The sequence below is a fragment of the Python bivittatus genome, unplaced genomic scaffold (genome assembly GCF_059951505.1).
Source record: "Python bivittatus isolate LINGU-HERP-01145 unplaced genomic scaffold, Pbiv_v1 ctg000480_np1212, whole genome shotgun sequence".
Classification (NCBI taxonomy): domain Eukaryota; kingdom Metazoa; phylum Chordata; class Lepidosauria; order Squamata; family Pythonidae; genus Python; species Python bivittatus.
Window position 1 is genome coordinate 55,451,372 of NW_028277075.1, and position 24,517 is coordinate 55,475,888.

At 40.0% G+C, this 24,517-nt stretch overlaps 1 protein-coding gene across 3 annotated transcripts in view; it reads left to right on the top strand.

Annotated features, from left to right (window-relative positions):
- NRIP3 (nuclear receptor interacting protein 3) overlaps positions 1-3,336 on the top strand; it is a 38,186-nt gene extending 34,850 nt beyond the window's left edge. Inside the window, exons 7-8 of one of the 3 annotated variants that reach the window (XM_088145964.1) lie at positions 18-112; positions 358-3,336. In XM_088145964.1, coding sequence (XP_088002090.1) covers positions 18-75 — 58 coding nt within the window. In that variant the 3' untranslated portion in view covers positions 76-112; positions 358-3,336. The remainder of the gene's footprint in view (positions 1-17; positions 113-357) is intronic. The other 2 variants (XM_007421133.3, XM_007421135.3) reach the window with 2 other exon arrangements.
- Positions 3,337-24,517: the final 21,181 nt, after the last annotated feature.

Sequence of the window (24,517 nt, forward strand, 5' to 3'; positions counted from 1 at the left end):
CCTTACTTGCTAAACAGTTATTTCCTAGGGCACATCCTCATGGCAGCCACCTGCGCTCCTGGTTCAGTGCTGTAGCACACAACTGGAAGCCTGGGAAGTGTCCCTGGAAAAGGCAGGTACCTTTTTCCTCCAGATTTGCTTGTGCTAGCCATACAGATGGCATTGCTCAGGCTTGCCTTGTGATTTTTCCCATCAGAAGAATGGGGAGTAGCCCTGGCTCTCACGGAGTGTGCAGCTTGGATATGTTGCATGAGCAGAGCGTCCACTGGGCATATCTTTGCTCCAGGAGTTGGGAGGTGGGGAAAAAGCCAAAAAGTAACTCTCTTTTGAGAGACTGTCCCATTCATCTCATTTCAGCACTTCTGATGCATGAAGAGAATGTAGTGCTGGCTTTGGAGAAAGAGAAATACTGTGTGGTTGAATCAGAAGATCTCAATACCAGTAACATCAACCTACTAGACTACAGCTAGACTTGTAGCTAAATGAAACAACAGCTATTTTTCAGGAGTTTAGAACAGCTTCAGACTTTCATTTATCATCCTGAAAATCTGGATAATGATGTGTAAACGGACATCTGAGTCCAGTCTTAAAAATGGTGTTCTCAGTATGGCCATCCAAGTATGAAAGTATTTATTTTTCCAGACTCTACTGAAACCTCATTTTTGTTACAACTGGATTTGTGAAATAAACTGCCTACTGCAAAATTGGGGATGGGGTTGGGGAGAAGACAATTTTGTAACTTTCTTTTTGGAACCAATTGTGTTTAGCTGCAATGAATGACTTCTGGTGATCAGCTTTACAGAACATATTTTTCAGTGGATAACAATGAATTATTGGACATCACTGGATGAGACAAAAGAGCCTATTTGCACTGAAGAGCTTTCATCTGAACAATTCACACAGGTTGTGGAGGATTTTTAAAAAATTATTATTATTATTATTATTATTATTATTATTATTATTATTATTATTATTCAGAGGATTAGAGTTTGCATAATGGTTGATTGTAGTAATACAACTTGATCTAGAGTTCCCACTGAGTAGCATTTTACTTATGAAATGGTTCTTTGGGGGGAAATGAAAGGAGGCATCATTTTCATTAATTTGTCCCCTCTCTTCCATGTTCCAAAGAATTGGTAGGGATTCCAGAGTTGTATGTGAGGGGGAACAAGGAGAATCTATGAAAATCACCTCCTTAATTTCTTCCAGTAGCAGCTTCATGCATTTTTTCCCACAAATGAAAAGTACCCTTCTATTCTCAGAAGGATTACTTTGAATCAAGTCCTATGTATTTTTCAAATGTATGTATTTCTCAGAATTTTCAGAACTTTCCTTCCATATGAAATATTGATGTTAATAGGAAGAGGTTGGAAGCCAGATTTTATTTTTTAAATCACAACACAGCCTTGAAGAGAAGTTCAGTATCTGCTAGTTTCAATGCTAATATTTACTGTATGATTATCATATGCTAATTTTGCTGCATAACAATATGTTATTAAATTTGAGAACTCAGTCTCTTTTTTGCTTGTCTACTAGCATTCCAGATTTAAATATGAATGCATAATTTTAATGGCAAAGTACTTGATCCTCTGTATCCATCATGGTGTTCCACTTATTGCTAGTAATGTATTTTTTTCCTGATATACTCGTACTTGCCAAAGAATCTAAAAATGTGGTATTCTAAGACTGATCCAGTCTTGTTGTTCAGAACTTGTTTGAGCATAGATTATAGTAAGATAAACATGTGTGTATGTATTAAATGTCACAGGAAAGAGTCTCTCTGGGACATCATATTCATTGTCTTTGTTTCTAGCCATACTTTCTTTGGGCTTCTTACTAATGCATGACTGCTAGATTCCCAAGAATATCAACAGTTACCAAACAGTTATAACCATATCTCCTACCCTCTTCATGACTTAAAATTTCCAGGCAGGCTATAATCATATTTCCAACTATAATATTCTAGACACTGTGAGAAGTTTGTTCTGCTGTATGTTATGTTGCACTCTGCCTGAATTTTTTGACATCATCTTCTAGGCCAATAACATTGGACCAGATCTTTGCCTTTGAACTCTTCCAGGCAGTGCTTCTTGTAATTCCTTCTTTCCATCTATTAATACTTATGTACCTGGACATTTTGCAATGTGATATTTTTCTGGGTTATGTTTTTGAAACATCTGATTAACTGTGAATTAGCCTTAGAATAAGCCTATTGAGACTGTGCAGTCAATTCACACAGGATGTTTACTTTCCATTCATCTTACGATTCCACTACAAATGAGCTGGCGTGCAAGTTGGAGTATGCTGCAGCAGTCATAAAACTACAGCAGCATGCATATAAAAATGCATAGATCTACTTAATCATCTTTGCACTATTATGACAAGATGCAGGATGATCCTAAGAGCTATTCCTTGCTTGCACAGTCACTTATACAAACAAAGGTGTCAAGCAATATGTACTGGACAGCTGTTTTAACATACATTCACTCTCTAAGAATATGAGGAGCTATTCTGTAGATAATCTTCCATAACTGTTGCTCTTCAATCAAGTTATTCCTACTGAGCTTCTGTCCTTAGTACAGCTCAAGCCATTATATCAAGCTTGAGTTGCTATGATTACTAGCCTTGAATTCCATGGGCCATATAGTTAGCATCATAGATATGCTTCTAATTACAATATATTAATTAAGTGCTTTGCTAGAAAGGAACTTCAGTAGAGTTGTGTGTGTGTGTCTCTGTGTGTGTCTGTGCCAATATCAATATAATGGGATGCAAAAAAAAAATTATACACATTGCATCCTTATTAACTTATCAAATACAAATTTGTGTTGAATATGCACTTACACTGTTAAGAACCATTATTAAAATCAATCAAAGTATTGGAAGCTATTTCCAATGAATGCACAGCCAACATTTTCGGAGTTGTATCAACTTCTGTTAATTTTATTTGTTCAGTCTATATTTGAAGAGAATATGCTACAGTATAGCTAAAATATATCTACTTCTAGACCGCTGTGTCCATGTTTTATTTAATAAGTTATAGTTTGGCTTTCTGCAGCTGGATTGGCAACATCCGTTTAGCATTGACTATGACATTATTGACAAAGTACAAGTGCTTGGAAATATTTTTTCTTTATGTCTGTCATTACTCTAGTTAATATTTATAACATTTATATATATATTTAAAAAGAAGAAGAAAATTCTGTGTTTGCAAGATGAACTGCACTATATATATCCCTAGTTTAAAAGAAATATATATATATATATATATTTGTCTAGGTAACTATGCCATTGGTTTGATGAATTTATTACTTGAGTGTTTATTACTGTGCTGACCAAAATAAAATATGATAAAATTCTATTAAAGTATACTTGATTGATTTTTTAAATGCTTTCACTCTGATTTAGAATGCCTCATCTTTGTGAGACAAATATGGAGCTCCTTTGTGAGGGGTGGTTCTGTGACCGTGAAATCTACCATGTGTAGGAACTTCCCATTCTCTTGCAAAAGAAATGTCCTGCATAAAAGTGAGGGAAAGACTGTGAGGGATTGAACTCCATTATCTCATGGGAAAAGAGAGGGAAACAATAGGACTCGCAGAGCTGTTCTGTAAAAGGAAATGTGGCAAGAGCAAAGTGAGCAAGGACAGCAAATTACTATAATTCAATGAAATTCAAATATAGTTTATAGGAATCATTACCCATATATTTAATATTTTCCCCATTCTTTCACATTAAAAAGTGTGATTCTGTTGCAGCTTTGTGGGATCATATGTGACCCTGGAATCACTGGTTGTGTATCCCCATTCTACTGGAATATCGGGGGATTTTTTAATAGACCAAATAAAAAATATTATCTACTCATTAGTTTATAGCTGGTCCTGTAGATGGAACTGAGAGTGATTGTTCCCAGCTTGCTTTGCTGGAGAAGCCCCATAAGGAAGCCCCATGGATTGCATTGCATGCATTTGGGAATCTAAAGGTGCTCCTTGCTGCTGGCATGCAGATTCTCTCATGGGTTTTTCCAATATGAACTTTGAAAGTCCAGAATTCTTGCCAGTTTTTTTCTTGTAGAGAGACACATTATGAGTTAAGGAAGCAAAGTAGTGCTCAGAAAATTTGGTATCACAGCCATGGATTAGATGAGATTTTAAATTTCCAGATAAATAACATGTATTTTCTTGAAGCAAAGAATTGGCTTATCTGCTGTATAGTGCAATTTGATTTGGGAGCCTTTTGGTGGAAAAGATGCCAACACTTTTATTTCTACGAGGAGTTGTTTTTTTAAATTCACAGAACATATTTGCACAATTGATTATTCTTTAAACATTTATCCTATGGGAAAACCACCTTTCTGCTGGAGCTTATTTACCATCTGGGAACATGTGATGAGTGTACAAAATAGCTCCCAAGGGATACTTGACTAGTCACAAAATATGATGGTCACAAAATACCCATTTAGCAGAAGGCAGTTTAGTCACCTAGGATGCTCTCAGTAATCTCAGTGGGACCTTTTTGGTGCCCAGGATTTCGGTAAATAAATAAATTAGACTGGTGCTTCACCTTACAGTATCCTATTTACTTTCTTTTATCAAAAAGTATCTTAAAAGGTCAGGGAGAATTGGGAGTTGTGTGAGGTATCTGGAGATACATTGATGCTGAGTGGCACCATGTTGCCCACCACTGAATTATCAAACTTGAAATTTCAGAAGTATAGTTTTGTGAGATCAGAAATTATAACACAGAAATTGCATTACTTTGATCAAACTAATATTCCCAGAATGTTTTGAAGGGGTGCCATGACTACTCCATTGCTGTAAAAACAATTTAAATTTGTAGTATAGAGGTGCACTTTCAGAATGGCTTGATTATTTTGGTGTTGTATTTTACGTTATTCCACAATTATTGGAGCCAGTGACATTTTCATTTTCTTGCCATATTCCAGTTTCAGTGATGGGAGAAAAGATTATCATTCTGTCTTTGTTTCAAGAGGAGAGTTCTAACACTGTAGTCTTGGTCTAGATTCTCTCTGCTGCAACTAATTTAAGAAAAAAAAAAAAGCATGAAAGAAACTAGGTCAGCCTACCTTGGTATCCTCTGAATGCATAGAATACAACAACTGTAATCCACTAGCCAGCATGGCTATTGATCACAGTAGCAGGGGAGAATACCAGATTGTTAAGGCTGAATGAGCTGAATTTAATATTGGAAATGAAGCACCAGAAGTATCGACTCTTTGCACCTTTTATCCTATTGATCCCTACAGGTGTTAGGTGTAGCAATAGCAAGCAAGGAACTCCTTTGTTCTGATTCTGCTCTGCTTTCCCTGATTGAAGACTGAAAAATAGAGTATCTCCATTCTTCTCCTTTCCTTGAGGCAGAAAGCTCAGAAATTCAGGCTGTTACAGCAGGCAACTATCTTAATAAACTTTACTTCTTTTGGACCTCAAACATTTGTTCCCAGATATTTTCAAGGGATTTCATTTGGCTTACAACCAGAAGATCTGCTAACTATTGACTTAGGTGAGTGAATTGCAGAGTTGCCAGAATTCCAACTAGAATTATCTGAAAATTTCCCCTATGTAATATATAATTTGGCTCTTAGTTAATGGAGCAGGAAGCAATACAGATGAAGGGCATTTCATCCAAGGTTTGGACACATAATATGCTCTAATACAGAATTCACTTCTGCCTTTTTGTGGGTGGCACAGTGGCCACAGAGAATTACCACGATTGTACTGCCTCAAACACTCATTTTTCCCTCCCTCCCTCCCTTTCGACTCAGACCAAGAAACTATCTTGGGGAAAAAGGTGGTGAGAGACTGTAACCTTGGTAAATATTCTGAAACATTTGTGTTATCCTAAAATAAAAAAGGAGTGGAATGGGAATGGGCCACCAGGCATGAGGCATTAAATTTGATGCTGAATCTAATCAGGCAAGTTGTATTGTAGGTAGATGTAAGCTGACAAATTTAAAGAGCACTAAGGCTGATATCAGTTCTCTAAGAGTCACTCCACATTTAATACAAAAGGCACCATCCAACACAAGACAACACTATCAGCAGGCTTGGAGAACTCCAGTTTTCAGAAGTACAATAATAAATACTTGATGGGAGAGGAAAGTACCAAAAAAGAAAAGGGCTGAACATGCACACTTGGCATGGAATGTTCCTTGATTTTTGGGAGAGGAGGGCATGAGAGAGAGAAGATGCAGAATCCTGAAAACTTCACATGGTAAGATTTTTTTTCAAGTCCTATTTCTATTTGCTGAAAAGCCATGAAAAGAAGAACTCTTAAACCAGACAGAGGCTCAAACAGCACTGTTTTAACAACATACTTGTCCTGATGCCTTCAAGAAGGATCTAAACCATTGGTTCTCAACGGGGGCAGTACCGCCCCCCGGGGGGCGGTGGGAGGATGCTGAGGGGCGGTGAACTTGTTTTGGGCGGTAGGGGGGCGGTGGGCATGTTTTGGGCGGTAGAGGGGTGATGAGCATGTTTTGGCATTTGAACTTAATTTTAAAACTCCCAAAAAAATTTATTAAATCGATTATCCGGTTTACACCATTTGTACCAGCAATAAAACGAACTTATGTGACGGCTGCCCTCACGCACTACTAAGAATGGTGAGATGAATTTGTATTCTAGGTAGGCTGACCTTGAAGAACTCGACACTACGATTCTTCTCCGATCCCAACCAGCACAGCGCGTGCATCAGCTGTTTTCCCGCGCGATTAATCGCAGCGTGTGCGTTGAGCGTCCTTTCAATATGAATGTTTGATTTGACCCGTGTTTCTTGAATTGCTTTTCATTCGCTTCATTTCTGTTTTTTCCCCTCAGTTTCGATTTACTTTAACTGTTTATTTGGCCAGTCGGCTAGGTAAGTGCACTTATTAGTTCTTTATTAGTTCTTTGTAAATAAACATATTTACAGCATTTTGAAATAAACGTATTTACATAAAAGAGCATTTAAGCATTTTTTTTGCATTAGTCATTTTAATTTTAATAAAAGGAATGCAATTACCTTCCAGGGCAAAAGTATCGAGTTAAATCGAACAAATTTGGTGTGTAAGTCTACTGAAAAAAATTACTTAAAATTTTTGTCTTTTATAATTCAGTAACTCCCCCCCCCATACCCTAAATTACAGGATTTTCACAAAGGGTGGCGTTGAAAAATTTTCCGCTCCTTAGGGGGGCGGCAGCTTCAAAAAGGTTGAGAATCACTGATCTAAACTGTGTGTCAACTGCACTTTATACATCCCCAACATCTAACATTCCACATTCTACTGCCTTTGAATAGGGATGTTCTCTTTTACAACGCAAGATGTTTAATACATATGTATATTGAAGGAATTTTCCTAGCTACCTTTTTAAAGGCTGCTCTACTTTTTCAGCCTTTCCTAATCTGGGACTCTGCAAGTAAGGAAAACAGCTTACCATTATATTAACAGCTGTTCCACTTCTTGTAGCTGCAAAATTCATAATTACGGCATTTAGACTTCCTCTTCTTTATTTTTTCCAATCCAACGGAAGGTGGGAAAGAAATGGTGCAATGGGGCTTGGGATCCCTCAGAGGTCCATCAGTCAAGACAAGCCTTCAAAAACAGAACAGGACCAAATATAGCATGGTCGGAGAAACCAACAAAATAAAGATTGTGTTCAAAAATGTGCCAGATCCAACCAGGTACTGCAGAAAAGGAGAGAGAGGAGTAAATTCCACCAACGCATCCCTACCAGTGAGCAGTGGGCATTAGCTCAGAGTTTTGGTGACTGCTCCATTCTTGACATGTGACTCTGGGCGGTGCTGCTATTAAGGGACTGCAGAAGCTGTGTTCTGCATGCTTTCCCTATCTTGTCTGAGCTTGCTAGGCATGACTGCAGGCAGTGGGACAAAAAAGTCAAGATGATGCCACAACCCTTTTTTATGTGTGTCACGATGTAGGTAAAAAAGGGGCAAGGCTTTGATTGCATGGTTGTGGCCCCTACTGTCATGAGCCACCTGCTATCTTGAAACAGAACAACTATCTTGACTTTTTTGACCTGGCCTTGCAGATAGCCCCGGAGCTTGCTAACTATTTCATTGGGAATCTTGAAATTGGATCTTGATTTATTCTAAACTGAGTGTCTGGAAAAGCCTTACCTAGACTAGGGGCGAACGACACTATAATATTAAACAATTTTTAAGTGATTATTGATCACAGGTATACGTGTTGACAGTGGAGTTCCTTGATCTTTGGCTTTACAGTACAGGTAGTCCCCAGTTTAAGAACAAGTTCCATTCCCAAGGTCTGTCCTTAAGTCAAATTTGTATGTAAACCGGAACAGTATTATTGTATAATACTGTATAAGTAATATTGTGTAATGAACTCAAACCATTGTGTATTTAACTCAAATCACTGTGTATTCAACTCAACATTTGCTACAATAGGCTCTGTTTTTAACTATGGGTTGTCTGTAAACGGTGTTCTTAACCTGGGGAATACCTGTACATAAAACTCTAACACTATCTTTACAAAGTTGCTATCTCTAGCTTTAATTAAGGGGGCTAAAATTGAAGTCTTATGCATGCTTACTTGGGAATAAGGTACATTTATTTATTGTATAGCTTGCCTTTCAGTGAGAGTTCAAGTGGTTTATTACACGGGGTCTCCCCATCCCCAATTTTATCCTCCAGTAACAACCTTGTGAGGTAGTTTGAGCTGAAAGAGTTTGACTGGCACGCAATCACCCAGTGACTTCCTTGACTGAGTGGGGACTTGAACTAGATCCAAGTCCAATATTTAACATTATCAAGTAAAGGATGTCTTGAATATGAGATTGGTACTTGCCAAAAAGTAGGATGTTTTTCCCCCAGTTGGCTGAAAGGGGATGAAGAGAAAAGCTGTTCCCATCTGCCTTGATTGGCACAACCTGGCAAGGCTTAGGAAATGGATGAATTTTCCCCTCCCACTTGCCCTCATTTTAAGTAGTGACCAAGTGGTTCTTAAGGAAGACTGTGAAATGCAACACATATGTATTTTCTAAAGCCAAAACCATTCAGTGTATTATGTGCTTGAATTTCTTATTTAATACACTCAAAATTAGATGTAGTACAATACCTCAAATTAATGCCTGGAATTAAAATTAGATTCCTTTATTCAGTATTTTGTATGCAGATCCTCCAGACTTTGTAAGGGATCCTTGCCAGACTTTTCTTTATCTTCCATTTTTATCACATTCTCTTGGCTTTGTATATGAAATTGAAATTGGGGCTAAGATGTTTGACGGTAGCAAAAGTAGTTTATTTCATGTTCCTTCTCAACAAATAATTGGCTACAGTATGTTAAAAAATATTTGGTTGAAAGCTGCCTGTCTTGTCTGCATTTTTTGTCATCTATTGTTCTTCTTTGTAACACGTGCGTGCTTTGGTGGGCTGGCCTTTCATCAGCATGAAAGCCTTCTTGGCAATTTCAGAATTTGCTGTTGCTATTTCAGAGACTGCAAAAAGATGAGCGTGGTTTTAAAACTGGAGGAAGAAGCATCAGTAATCTGTGTTATGCTGATGACATTACTCTGATAGCTGAAAATGGAAATGATCTATAAGCTCTAGTAATGAAAGTCAAGGAGTACAGCGGAAAAAATTGGGTTAAGATTTAATATAAAGGAAACCAAACAAATAAGAGGTACAGCAACCAGCCTTAGAACTGACAGTGAAGATATCAAAGGAGTGGATGTTTCTGCCCTTTACAATCAACTGTCAACAGTAAAGGGATCAGCAGTCAAGAAATATACCAAGACTATCATTTGGTAGAATAGTCATGAAGGCCTTGAAAAGGATATTCAGATGCCAGGATGTGTTTATACCTACAAAGTTCAGAACTGTGCAGACAATGGTTTTTTAAAGCAAACACTGGACTTTGAAGAAGCAGGATAGAAAGAGTATTGACACTTTGGAATTTTGTTGTTGGAGAAGATCCTGTGAATACCATGGATAGCCAAGAAAACAAACTAATGGATCATCAAAACTCAACCCAGAATCCTCACTTGAGGCACAGATAATCAGGCAGACTATCCTACTTCAGACACATTATGTGAAGACTTAGCTCTCTGGAGAAATCTATAATGTTGGGAAAGGTAAAGGAAAGAGAAGAAAAGGACAACCAGCAGCCAGGTAGATGGACTCAGTTACAGCAATGATGAATGCATTATTGGAAGACCTGAAGGACCAGGTGGGGACAGATTGTAGTCACTAAGAGTCAACACTGACTTGATGGCACATAATCAGTCAATCAATTCCAAAAACATGATCTACATCCTCTTTTTTTTTTTTTTTTAATGTTCTTGAATGTGGATTTTATCATACTAGCAGTGTTTTCCTTTTGGTCCCCATGGGAGCAGTAATAAGCATTCCTCTTTGCAACTCTGAGCCTCCATACTACAAACACCTCTTGACTGGACTCCTTGCAGTCTTTACTGAATGAACAATTCAGACCAACACTGTTCTAGGGCCCTACACCAGCTGCATGTAACAAAAAGCAAAATCATGGAACATCACCTTGGAACTCTGACATTTACTTCAGAAAGAAATTGGCAAACAGCTTTCAAGTCCTAAGTGTCATTCTTCCTATTCCAGATGGTTTTGCCCTTCTGGTTGATTCATTCAGACTCTCCCTTTACACAGGATGAATTAAAAAAAAAAAAAAAAAGAACCGATTTAGTTATGGACAGCAGAAGGGCCATGGGGGGGGCGGGGGGGGAAGGTAAAAGGAGGCTTCAGTTGCTTAACTGCTCACCTCTCCTCCACTGCCTGGGCTCTGCCTGTGTTACGTTGCTTGGTTTTAAAGACCAGAATGGCCGTGATTCAGGAATACCAGTGCCCCTTCAAACCCAAGTTTCTATGAAGTCAGAATATCCCTCCGAAAATAAAACCTGACTTCTTTTGAAATAGTACTAAGAAACAGGCTTTCCAAAGGAGCTTGCTCACTGAGAAAAAGCTGTTTTTATTTAGGAGCCCAATTATAAATAATAATGAAAAATGATTGCCTTGCTAGCACATCTTTCCAAGAGGCCCGGTTCATCTCAAGAGAGCACTGTGACAACCGCAGGTATCAATTCTGCCTTGTGATGTCATTATGCAAATGCTGCCCCTTATATGCTTGTATCATGACAGACACAAGTATAAATGGGTGGAGCTTGCATCATGGCTTCATAACACGCATTTTGGTGTCCTCAGAGGTAATAAAATGGGCTGTAAGAATAACCTTGGGAGACAGGAGGAAGAGCCGCAGCCTAGACAACCCTGATAAATGAAAACTGAGTCCAAAGGAGGGATGGGGATGGAGAAAATGTCCAGAAGAAGAAACCTCCCTAGTGCTCTGGAAAGTAAAGGCAAGTAAAGTAAAATGCTTTCAGACTTGCAAGATTCTGTTACTGTAACCTTACAATAAAGATAGTATTGGTACTCATGGTTTTGGTTTCCTGTCTGGACTACCTCATAGGGCTGATAGCTAGGAATGGAGACCTGTGATAACACCACCTTGAAAAGCTCCTTCTGCTCAGCTCTAACATTGTCAGTAGAGATGCAGTTTTTAGTGTGATCAAAGATCAAGCAGCATTCCAGCTGACTTCATGGAATAGAGAGAATTATTCAACTTAAAAAACAGTCTCAGCATTAGAGCTAATTAGTTTGGCATTTTCCATGTCAACTTCATTATTTTTTCATTACAATTGTGCACATGCTGAGTTCAAGAACTGCTACAGAGGAAATCTGGGACTCTGTTGCTGCCTGCCTGCTGGTTTCTGCTTGGCCAAATAAACTTGGTTGTCATTTGCAAAGATCCTATTCCATATATTCCAGTAAGCATGGAATACTCACCAGTGAATATTAGTATTTAAAAATAAAATTTGTCAATATTCTTGTAGTCCAACTCTGCATAGGTAATTGGAAGTAAGTACCAAGCACCATGAGTCGTGCACTCATCACTGGAGACACTCAAATTTGTATGCAGCAGCATGAAAAAGCCAGGCAAGAGCTTTGAATTTTGGCTAAAAGATTTTAGGTCAGGTTTTTAAAACAAACCAAGGCTACTGACCAGGAGTATAGCTGTTTCGACAAAGGTAGTAAACATCGTAAGCCAATTATATCTATTTCCAATCCAACAGATTTGTTTTTTGCTATCAAATCTATATAAAATATTGTTATTCACTTCCAGCTTCCCCAGGAGTAAGAAGTTCCACAAGCAATTGTATTTGTTCCTTAGAAAAATATGACGTCTCCTTCTAGTCAAGCTTATTTCCTGGGGATTTCACAGAAATGTCCTCCATGTACTTTTTTTTGCAGAAATTCAGAGCTAATTTGCCACTGTGTTCTTCCAGGATGATTTTTTCAATTTCCTAGTCTAATCTACAGTCCTGGCTCCCTGCAAGATCTCCCCTTCCTATCTGGCTCTGTTCCTCCAAGGCCATTTTACTCTTTATTGCCAGAGAGGATAGAAATCTCTCTTGCAGAGGGAGTGGACCTTGGGGAATATCAACTCCATGGAAGACAAGGCAAGTTTTCCATAAGGTTGCTATTCCTATCAGTAAGTTGCACGTAGCCTTAATAGACACTACAGAGCCCACCACTCTGATCTCAGTTTCTCTTACCTTTTCCACCACAATCTTCTCTTTCTCTGCCTGGCTGCAGGCCAACCACGCCAGCCAAGCATAGATCTTTCCCCTCCTCTGCTGGTCTCCTCTTCATTGCTTCTTTCTTTACTTCCGTGTTTGCTTGAAAAAGCTTTTACTATCACCTCCATTAGTAGCAGCAGCAGTAGCAACACTGCCCTCCTATGAGAGTAGCAACCGTTCCAGTCCCATCCTGGAGGTGCAGTAAGAGGAATCCTGTGAGAACCGTGAATTTCAGTTTGATTCGTTTTCTTCCCATCTTGAGAAGGAAAGTGAGCTGTGTAGATGAACCCCCTCTCTGCTTCTCCAACTTAATGACAGAAGAGGGGACAGAAAGGACATCATTGCACCAGGAATCCCTCGTGTTTTCAAACATGTGTGCATATTTAGCATTTTGAAAAGGTAGCACAGCACCACCCTGTTTGAAAAGTATGGGAAAAGTACTGCTGAGGTAATTAGAAGGGAAATAGATGTCCCACATTGTATAGGCTTAAGATCTTGCCAATTGTACTGATGTACTAAGTTGTACGTTGGATACAACTGAAAGAATTTAGAAATGGAATCCTACTGTGAAGTTCTGTACAAAACTCTCATTAATTTTACACATGGTTTTACACAATGGCTTTTTTTTCCCCAGGAATATCAAGGTAAAAAATAATGTAAATTTATGAAAGTAAATGGAAATTTACCTGCAATTCATGTGACCACTAGCTCAAGTTATGACTGGGTTACACATTGTGCTAAGTCATAATGTTGTTTGTTTCATATTGGTATAATGTGGAATAAATCTGACCATTATTATATATACCCCATAATTAATGTCTTAGTGTATTTTATGAAGTCAGCCAAAGTGGTTCATTTAATAAACTGTGGTTTAGTTTGTTATATCTATATGTTTATATCAAATCAGTTCATCCATGTGAATTCTTCAGTTCACCCTAACCACTTCCATTTAGCATTTTAGTATTACATGTGTGATGAGGTACATGAGTCAACAACATGTATTCATTTTCTATTTGTTTCAGTTATACATTGCTTTTCCTCTCAGAAGTTTATCAAAATGATTTACAGATTGTTCCCAGACAGACAAGACAGCCTGCTCTCTTGGCTGCTTGGCTGTGCCAAATTAAATCCAGCAATAGAATTCCACATTTCTTTAGCCACAGACATTTAAATCAACTATATTTCAGTTAAAAAAAAACTCTGGTGATTAATTGGAAGGAAAAAACTCTCTCTTTGAATGCAGCTGTGAGAAACAATGAACAAACTGGCAGTTGAAAAGGGAGCTGTTTTTCTAATAGTCATGGAAATGCAGAGCAAGTAGGGCATATGTTGCATGTACATCATACTTTGCTCAAACCTTGAGAGAGTCATAACATGGTATCAACATGGTATTACACATTTCAGGATAGTGCATTCTTAGGGTTTATTAATCAGAAACATTATGTGCCATCTGCTGTCACAGGAGAAGTTTGTGATGTCTCTAAACGTAAAATGCTGGAGGATACAAAAGGCGGCAGCTAATCCAGAGAAATTCCAAATCTGACCCACTGACCTCCTGACTACACCCAAAAATTTGTGTCCAAATTCCAGCATATTAGCACTAAAATCACTTTAAAAACCTTCTGCCGTAGATACAAAAATACAAGGAAACATCTTCAGTCCTCAGGGCAAAATGATGCATAATGAGGAAGCAAAAAAAAAAAAAAAAAAGTAGATAGAAACCATCCATTATATGTGTCAGTACTTTGCATATGCCTTCTAGTGGGTGGAATACATAGACCAGCATGTTGGTTTGCAAGATAGTCTCCAGATTAGATATCCTGGTTTCTACAGACTTCAAAGACAGGTAGAAGATTTGGACAAAGTCCTTCTGGACTGGGTTATAGAACTTTCAGAATGGAAAGACATATAGATAATGAGTACTTTCTTTTTTATTTTAGCTTTTATTATTATTACGTTGTAAATCTTAATACATTATGTTATTTTGATACAATTATGTTTATACTGTATTGATTGGAGATTATTAACATTCTAATGTTTAGATTACTTAGGCTGTAGAAGAAAGAAATATTCTATCAGTATTAATTACAATTTAGGATGTCAGTGTTAATGAGTGTAAGATTAATGTACTGTATCATTTTTTTTTTCTGCACTCAGTCGTTACCGACACTGCAGTGACTGCTTTTGGATGAGTCCTTTTTGCAGTTTTCAAGGCAAGGTGTTTCGGAAGTGGTTTGCCATGGCCTCCTTCCTAGAGCAGAGCCCAGCTGGCAAGCGCAGGAGGCGGGGTTTCTGTTGCTTCGCGCCTTTTTCGGGCGAGCACGGCTTCCACGCTACTGGCAACTGCTCCTGACTCCTTTTTGCAAGGTGCCGCCAGCATTTTTCCTCCCACCGGAGTGAGAGTACCCATTTATCTACTCACATGAGTTTTTGAACTGTTGGGTTGACAGGAACTGCGGGAGGAAGCAGGAGCTCACTCTGCTGCGCGAAGGCTGGGCTCGAACCGCTGAAGTGTCGACCATTTCTGGCCGGCAGCTTTCAGCGTCATTAAGCCGCTGCGCCACCGCGTCCCCAATGTATCATTAATAACATTAAAAAAAATCTGAAAATTGCATCAAAATATTTGTTGTACAAGAAAGGTTTTGGTCTTAAGCTAATTACTTAGTGTTAAGGTCTCTATTGTTACATACTGTTTTTTTATACATGTTAATAAATAAAGATACACAGAGCAAATTCGACAAGAATTAAATACATACATACATACATACATACATACATACATACATACATACATACAAGAGACTATTGGGTTTCTAACTTCCTCCTGTTTGTGCATCTGTTAATTTACAAGCTAATGGGTGACTTTAACCACCTGGGCATCTGTTGGAAAACTGATTCCTCAAGACTGTAAAGTCCCTAAAATTCCTCAGTGGTCTTCATTTTTTCAGAAAGTTGAAGAAGAGACAAGGCTGTCCTAAATCTGATCCTAACCAATAGGGAAGAGCTGGTTGAAGACATAAAAGCAGTGGGAACTTTGAAAGGAAGTTACCACATCATTTTGGGTTTCAAAATATTATAAGGAAAAAGGGATACAAACAGGCACACTAGCTTTTAGGAGAGAGAGAAACTGTTTCAACAAGTTTAGAGAAGTACCAGGTAAAATCTTTGCATCATTCCAGTTCCCTCCCTTGCTCATGTTTATCTAGTACCCCTCTGAAAAAACGATGTTAGATGGGGGCAGGAAGCCTGGCGGGTTCCAAGGAAGGGGCTGGCAGGGATGCTGGAGCTCATAGGCACTACATTCTCACTAACAGGAAAAGCTAATGCGGCCTAGTAGTTAAGATGTTGGAATAGGATATGGGAGAAACCAGGTTCTAGTCCATCATCAGCCATGGAAACACACATAAGTGACTTTAGACTACTCGCCTTCTCTCAGCTCAACCTCTCCTCTCAGGTTCTTCCAGGGATAAAATAAAGGGAAATTTCCATCTGTGTAAGATGCTTTGAGTTCTTGAAAAAATGGCAGATAAATCTAAATAATAACTGTTACCTTAGCTCCTGCAGACCAAGTACAAAAATTCAACTATTCTCAGTAAGAGGAAAGCTTTTATATGCAATTCATACATAAAGATAGGAAAAGCCCTACTGCATCAAGTCAAAGGCCAACCAGATGCCCTACTATCAGGTAGCATCTTCTCTTACTCTTGTTTCTGAGGAAGTCATATGCACTGGAACCCTGCCTCTGGACCTGGAGGTGATCCCTAACCATCTTGATTTTCAGCTCTTGATACTCATAGCCCCTATGAAGGCCTCCATTCCCATTTTAAACTGCCTTCTCCTGAACCTTGGACCATTCAGCTTAGTTGGGTAACAAGTAACTGGAAGCATTTTTACTCTGAATCTGTTATTTTAAATGGAGCTTAATGGGGGAGTGGGAGTGGGGAATGAACTAATACCTGAAGCAGTTGGAAACACAGAACACTTAATGAGGCTTTTTAAAAGCTCTGTATTGCACAAATATACCTGATATATTTCTCTTAAAGAATAAATATTATTTGCAAAAACGGCATCTATGCACATCATACTGAACTCAGCCACATTTTACCAACCCATATGGTTAACTTATGCTTCAGTGTGTTGTGAGAATCCAGACTATTGAGTTAATTGGGGAGAAAAAAACCACCAGAAAGCATATTGTTTGAATAGAAGTTTTAACTAGGGAGCCCTTTGCTTAATTAGTCCTTATGGTTTTCATAATTTTGGTTCTATTGATTTGGAGATGGGAAGGGAAGAAGTTAAAATTCAGTCTCCTGAAGTGATCCTCTCTCTCACGGAGGGATTTGAACACTAAAAAAGGATCCCAAGAATATGTTAGTACCTAACCTAATGGGCAATCTCCTACATGTTATTTAGAAGAAAGATTTGCTAAGTTCGATGGGGATTAGTCTCTGAAAGTGTTTTAAAAACATTTGATGGGAGAATTGTTGCAAATTGCTCAAATACTGTCTAATGGAATAGCGACAGGACAGCAAATTAATATAGTGAAATTACAAGGAGCGATCAATGTATGCAAAGATTTATTTTCACTAATAGTTTCCACATATAGTTAATTTATTTTCACACTTTTTTTTAGAAAATAAACCTTGTGTACCTACTAAAATTAAAAGCTATTAAAATATACTTGGCTGTGGGGGACCAATATCTTCAGTAAAACAAAGTCTCCCCCCCACCCCCACATGGGAGATGTTACTTGCTTTTGAGGTGGTAAATTCCCCCCCCCCCCAAAAAAACCCTGTTCTTTTTCAGTCTCTTGGCATGAACATTATTTATACAAAAGCAAGGTTCTCAGCATAGCTGAAAAGTGGACAGGTGGCTGACAGTTGGGAGAGTGGGTTGCAGTAATTTCCAACTGCAGGAAATGATCATGATGCAATTAATTGATTTAAAAATGGGGTGTGCAGCCTTCTGTATGAGACACCTTTGGAAATGGACACGTCTTTAGTCACAGTAGCAGATAAAGAAATATAATCAGCAAGGCTACAGATTGTAATGGATCAAATTCTTAGCAATTGTTTTGTAATGAGCAAAATATATTTAAAATACATTCTTGGCTCAGAGTCCAAAGCTCCAGTGTAGGTAAGGCAAACAACTGAATGTTTCAGAATTAGAAGCGAGCTTTTATACTGTGCAGAACACCTTCTTAGGCTAGATCTTCACACAAAAGAAAGCCAAGATGTTGCTATGGCAAGTTACAGTATCGAACTAGCTTTAGAGAGCTAGTTTTGGCCATGTTTGTAAATGTTTAAGCAGACAGCAGCACCTAGCCAACGTTGGCTCATCAAGAAAGTTAAACTGAACTGGGTTGATTGTAGTACTTAGATGGGAGACTACCGGGAGCTCTCAGGCTTTGGCTAGACTGAGAAGTGAGAAAAACATCTTTGAAGAAGACAATAGTAAATCAGGTCCTTATTCTTTCCCAGATACAGTAATTATATATATGAATCCACGTAGTCACCAAGACTTGAGGGAATCTTTATCTTTCAGAAGAAAGATGGGGATATAGAAAGAAAATGTTGTCATGTTGCCCATCAGAAGAAAAGCAAACCTAAATCCCAAACCAACCTAAAGGCAATATCTTTAAGCCAGCTGATTTATAAAATAATGTTCAAGCTTGCAAACTTCCAATACCTTTTCCTTGGGTAAAATGCTTAAAAATCCAGGGAAAAATGGAGCAAGAAGGGTGCTGGTGTTTAAGCCAAATCTATACCAGATTATCATCTTTGATGTGGCACTTGGAGATTTACTGATTTGCCAAATGAGTCCCATTAAGTACATTATTTTATTTTACAGCAACAATTTGCTCAGAATTTGCTGGCAAAAAAAAACAAGCTAGTAGGAATTGGTTTTGAATTCCATATGCCAAAGAAATATCGAGTAGCATTCCACAAAATATCCATATTTTATCCAGCTGTTAAAGTCAATCCTCTTTCCATACTTAGTGAGATTTAAAAAATATCTCAGTTGGTGGAAAACAGAAAAATATAAACTAGGCCAGATGTGAGCAGCTGGTGGCTGATGAGCCATATGCAGTCCAGGCCCTCAGATTAATTTCAAAAGTCATTTGCATGCAATCAGAACTGACCTCTAGTAACCATTATCTATTTCTTCCCTGGCGATCTGCTACTTGGAAGAGAAAAATAAATATTAGATGAGAAAGAAAAGTAAGTATGGGTCAAAAACAGGAAAAAAGGGTGGGGGAATGAGAAAGAGAAATAACAGGTGATATTTCCACTTTCAGATCTGCCCTGTCCAATCTATTTTTTGTTTCATCCACGCCTACTGGTTAACCATCTCTCCCTGAAGGTATCTGCCTGCTCCTCCAAGTCAGATAGGGCTATAGATACAGTTTATTATTGATTAGCCATTAGGCCATATCAGAATACAGAATATAAAACATTAATAAGACCATATATTAAAAATAGGAAGAGACAAATTAAGAAAGAAAGAAAAAGATGCAAATCATATTTCTGTGTCACCCCTACAATTTACCCTGATCAGATCCACATATGCAGATCTCAACTGTACTGTTTTGTTCAAATAAAGGACCATATTATATGTCATTTTTGAATTCTGACCGCACATGAAATATGTTGTTTTAATATAAGGATCCCAATAGGTCATTTGTCTAGTGTGTGGTCCAAGTTACTGATCCCTCTCTTCTTTATACAGTTTACATTCAAATAATATATGTGTTACGTCTTCTATCTCTGGAGCTCTGCAAATACAAGTGCATTCATTATAAGGGACTTGGTTAAATCTTCCATATTTAACCATTGTGTCCAACTGCTCAAATCTTGCTCGAGTAAATACCACCCTAAGACATTTGGGCATTTCTGTGTTTAAATACTGGGCAATTTGGAAAATATGTTTGTAACGGCTCATCCATTTCAGTGTGCCAAGCTTACTAAGGGTGGCTGTATCTTTCTGTGCCTCTATCTCCAAGATTCTTTGTGCGGCCATCTTTTTAGCTTGTTCTCCGGAAACAATTGGACATGAGACAGGGAGACCACAGCTCCTAATATAATGCGTCAGTTGTACTATCCAAGAAGTCTGTAATTGAGATTTTGTCTGTTCTAACAGATACAATTTTGGGAGTCTGTCAATTTCCATAGCATTGATTTTGCACCAATAATTATAAGCCCTGATTTTAGACAAAGAACAAATTGTATGGATTCCCAGTTTGGCTCTGTCTGCAGCAGCTGAAATTCTTTTATCCACACCCAAGATATTTCTCAGATGCTGTGATTGCATTTGTTCTAACAGTGATACATGTTCTAAGCCCCAAACTTCAGTGCCATATAAGAGCATAGGAGTAACCTTGGCCTTGTATACTTTGATAACTGGGAGCCTGGATAGCTATGGTTTATTAATTTGAGGAGTAGAGATAGGGTGGGTGTGCCCCAGGTCCCTTCCCTCAAATGTTGCAACCTAGCGGGACCTAGGCAGCGGCCTTCTCGGCAGCAGCCTCAGCCCTTTGGACCATCCTTCCTCCTGAAATCCAGCAGTTGTTTGTGGATTGCTTTTGGGGGGTGCTGGGAATTTTAATGCTGTTTTTTTTTTTTTACTTTTTAAAATTATTATTGTTTGCAAGATGGGTGGCTGTATAAATCTTTTAAATAAATAAATAAAAATTCCCAACGGATTATTCCTGAGCAATAGAAAAAAAAACATCCGTGAACTAAGCAATATTTATATTGATAAAACTGAGATAGCATAAGATGTACTACTGGGTAAAAGAGAAATCAAATCACATCGGCTCATCTAGTGGAGGGAGGGAATGTTCCTCACAGAGTACAGCCCCTGCAAGCTGGCGTGCAGACCATTACAGGCCTGTGGATGTGCTAAACATCTAACTGTTAAGGGTAAATGCAATTATTTTTCAAGTGACATATGGTAATAAAATTAAGCATGAAAAATTGTTTTCAGAAGTAAACAAATCCAAAATGTAATTTAAGGCTTTACCTTTCTAGGATGGCTAAAAGTTGGAATATGATGGGCAAAGCAGCAAAATGCTGTTTTTCTTTTTACATAAAACAGTGATCCTAGTTTTTTATTTATTTATTTATTTATTTATTTATTTGGTAATATGCCACACTTTATCCCTTTGGCAAATAAAGGTTTTGGGATCTATGGGTGAGTTCAGTCAAGAAAGTGGTGTCAGGCACTTGACTATCCTGTTTTTCATTAATTCCAGGAAGGTTACAGTCCACTTTGTGGATATCCTTGAATCAAATACATAAGCTACTTTCAGATTTTTATCAAGTTGTTCATGAAGGAAATAATAAAATAAAATGTCTTCATGAGGCCTACTGTGATTAATAACACTGACACTAACTTGTATGAGATTACATAAAACATGGTTAAGATAGCCATGATTTAAGACTGTTGTACAAAGAAAGCCATTATCTCTGGAAGTAAGTTCATTTTATTTTGATGGGCTATTTACATATATATTTACAGGGCTATCCTACCTGAGCTGAAAAATCTGGACTAATTATAGTTATATGCCCCTGCTACTATACAGGTAGTCCTCACTTACTGGCACTAATTGGGACCGAAAACTTTTTCGTTCATTTATTTATTTATTTTGTAAATTTATATGCCACCCATCTCCCCCAGAGGATGACTCTGGGCAGCTCACAATTAAAATCCAAAAACAGTAAAAACAGTAAAAACATAAATATCCATATTAAATTAGTTAAAAAAATAATTCCATATAAAAAGACTATATACAATTCAAGATGATGGGGAGGAGCAGTATTGAGCCAATTCCAACAATGCGAGCCCCCAGGCCGTCTGGCATAGCCAAGATTTCACACTCTTCTGGAAGGCAATGAGAGTGGGAGCGGACTGCACCTCAGGTGGTAAGCTGTTCCACGGGACAGGGGCCATGGCAGAAAAGGGCCTCTTCCTAGACCCCACCAGACGAAGTTCCTTGACTGGTGGGGTACGCAACATGCCCCTTCTGCCAGACCGAGTGGGGCAGGCTGATATAACGTGGGTGAGATGGCTCCTCAGATAACCTGGTCCTCTGCCATGAAGGGTTTTAAAGGTAATAACCAACACCTTGAACTGGATCTGGAAGCAAACCAGCAACCAAAGCAGCTCGCGTAACAGAGGTGTTATACATGCTCCCAGAGGTGTTCAAAACTGTCTGCATCACTGCATTTTGTGCCAATTGTAGCTTCCAGATACTCTTCAAGGGTAGCCCCATGTAGAGCGCATTGCAGTAATCCAAACAGGAGATGACCAGAGCATGAGTGATCGTGCAGAGGGCCGCCTGATTCAGGAAGGGGCATAACTGATGCACAGCATGAAGTTGTACAAAGGCCCTCCTAGCATGACTGCCACCTGCTTTTCGAACAGGAGTCGTAGTCTAGGAGAACCCCAGATTACGCACCAGGTCTGTCTGGAGTAGTGCAACCCCATCCAGAACCAAGGATGATAAGCTCCTAAATCTTGAGGCTCCCCGTACCCACAGCCACTCCATCTTACCAGGGTTCAGCTGAAGCCTGTTGCCTCCCATCCAGGCCGCTACAGCCTCCAGGCACTGCGAAAGGGTAGCCACAGCATCACTTAGGTCACCTGGGATGGAGTTATATAGCTGAGTATCATCAGCATAATGATGATACCTCATCCCATAGTGCCAGATGATCTCACCCAACTGTTTCATGTAGATGTTAAATAGGAGCAGTGAGAGCACCAAACCCTGAGGCACCCCACAAAGGAGGGGCTGCAGATGGGACCTCTCACTCTTTATCAACACTTTTTAGAATTGGTCTTGGAGGAAGAAGCTGAACGAGCACAGACCTCTGCCCCGCAGCCCCAACTCCTGCAGCCGACCCAAAAGGATACCATGGCTGATGGTATTGAAAGCCAGTGAGAGGTCAAGAAGAGCAAGGATGGACACACTACCCCTGTCCTGCTTTCACCAGAGATCATCTAAAAGTGCAACCAATGCTGTTTTTGTCCCATAACCAGGCCTGAAACCTGACTGAAAGGGGTCCAGATAATCTGTTTCCTCCAGGATCCTCTGAAGCTGTTGTGTGACCACCTTTTCCACAACCTTTCCTAAAAGGGGAGGATGGGAAACTGGACAAAAGTTGTCCAAAAGGGTGGGATCTATCAATGGTTTTTTGGGGAGGGGGCAGACCAGGGACTCTTTAAAAAGGATCGGGAACACCCTCTCCTGCAAGGATGAATTGACCATTGCCAGTATCCACCCCAGTGTCACCCCCTGATGGCTTTAACCAGCTAGGAAGGACAAGGATCTAAAGCACCGGTGGCTGCACTAACAGCCCCAAGTGCCCTGTCCACTTCCTCAGGTCCAACAAGATCAAACCGTTCCCAGATAACTAGGTAAGTATGCTCCCCGGGCATCTCCACTGGACCTGCATCACGCTTGGCCTCCAACTGGGAACTGATCCAAGCGATTTTATCCATCAGGTGTTCAGCAATTTCCTCTGCATGGCCCTGTAGATAGTCCTCTGAGCCCTCCTTACCCAGGAGGGATTGGGTCACCCTGAACAGGGCCACCAGGCAACACTCTGTGGATGCAATAAGAGTGGAGAAATAATGGTGCTTCACTGCCCTTACTGCCATGAGGTAGGCCTTAATAGTGGCTCTAACTTGTGTTCAGTCAGGCTCATCCTTTGTTTTCCACCAGCAGTGCTCTAGATGTCTCCTGGTCCTTTTCAGTACCCTTAGCTCCTCCGTAAACCGTGGGGAGTGCCGGGGGTGATGGATCAAGAGAGGATGCACAGGCGCGATCCTGTCTAAGGCCCCGGCCGCCTCCTTTATTCCAGGCTGCGGCCAGGGCCTCCACTGGACCATGCAGCAAGGCCTCAGGAACAACCCCCAGCACCCTTTGGAACCCATGCAAGTCTGTCAGTTGCCGAGGGTGGACTGTTCAAATAGGTCTCACCTCCCTGCAGAGGTGGGGCAGCATAAGAGAATCTCAAGGCCACCGGGGAGTGGTCTGACCATGACAAAAGGGACAATGCCAAATCCCCCACCAGATCATGTTACCACTGCTCCGACAAGTAAACCATGCCCAGAGTGTGACCACTGTCCTGAGTGAGGCTATGGATGACCTGGGGTAGGTCCATAGCCACCATGGTAGCCATGAACTCCCAATCCACCTCCGAGGCCAACCCCAGGGATGGCAGATTAAAGTCCCCCAGGACCATAAGCCTGGGGAACTCCACCACCAACCCCGAGATGGCCTCCAGCAGCTCAGGCAGGGAGGTTGCTACGCAGCAGGGAGGCTGGTACAGAAGCAAAACTCCCAACTGATCCCACAAGCCCATCTTCAGGAACAGGGTCTCACAACCAGCAACTTGTGGAGCAGAGCCCCTGAAGGCCAGTAGAGATTCCCAGATGACAACTGCCACACCCCCTCTGCTACCCTGGGGTCTCAGCTGATGCCAAACCTTAAACCTGGCTGGACACATTTCTGAAAGGGGGACACCCGCTTCTGGTGTCAGCCAGGGCTCGGTAATGCATGCCACGTCAGCTTGCTCTTCCCCAGTAAGATCATGAATAACGGGGGCCTTACTATTGACTGACTTGGCATTCAGCAGCAGCAGCCGAAAGCCTGGGCCTCTGCAGGTCTGCTGACCAGGGTCTGGGCTTGAGTGCGGAGGGCCGGAACACAGCACCAGTATTACACATTGGGGGTGCCTTCCCCTGAAATAGCCTGCCCTCTGGCTCCCGTCATAATGTCCCATGCCCATCACCATTTGAATACCCTTGCCTGCCCTCCATCGCCCAAGGTGATCTTCCACCCACCAACCTGGCCTCCAGTCTAA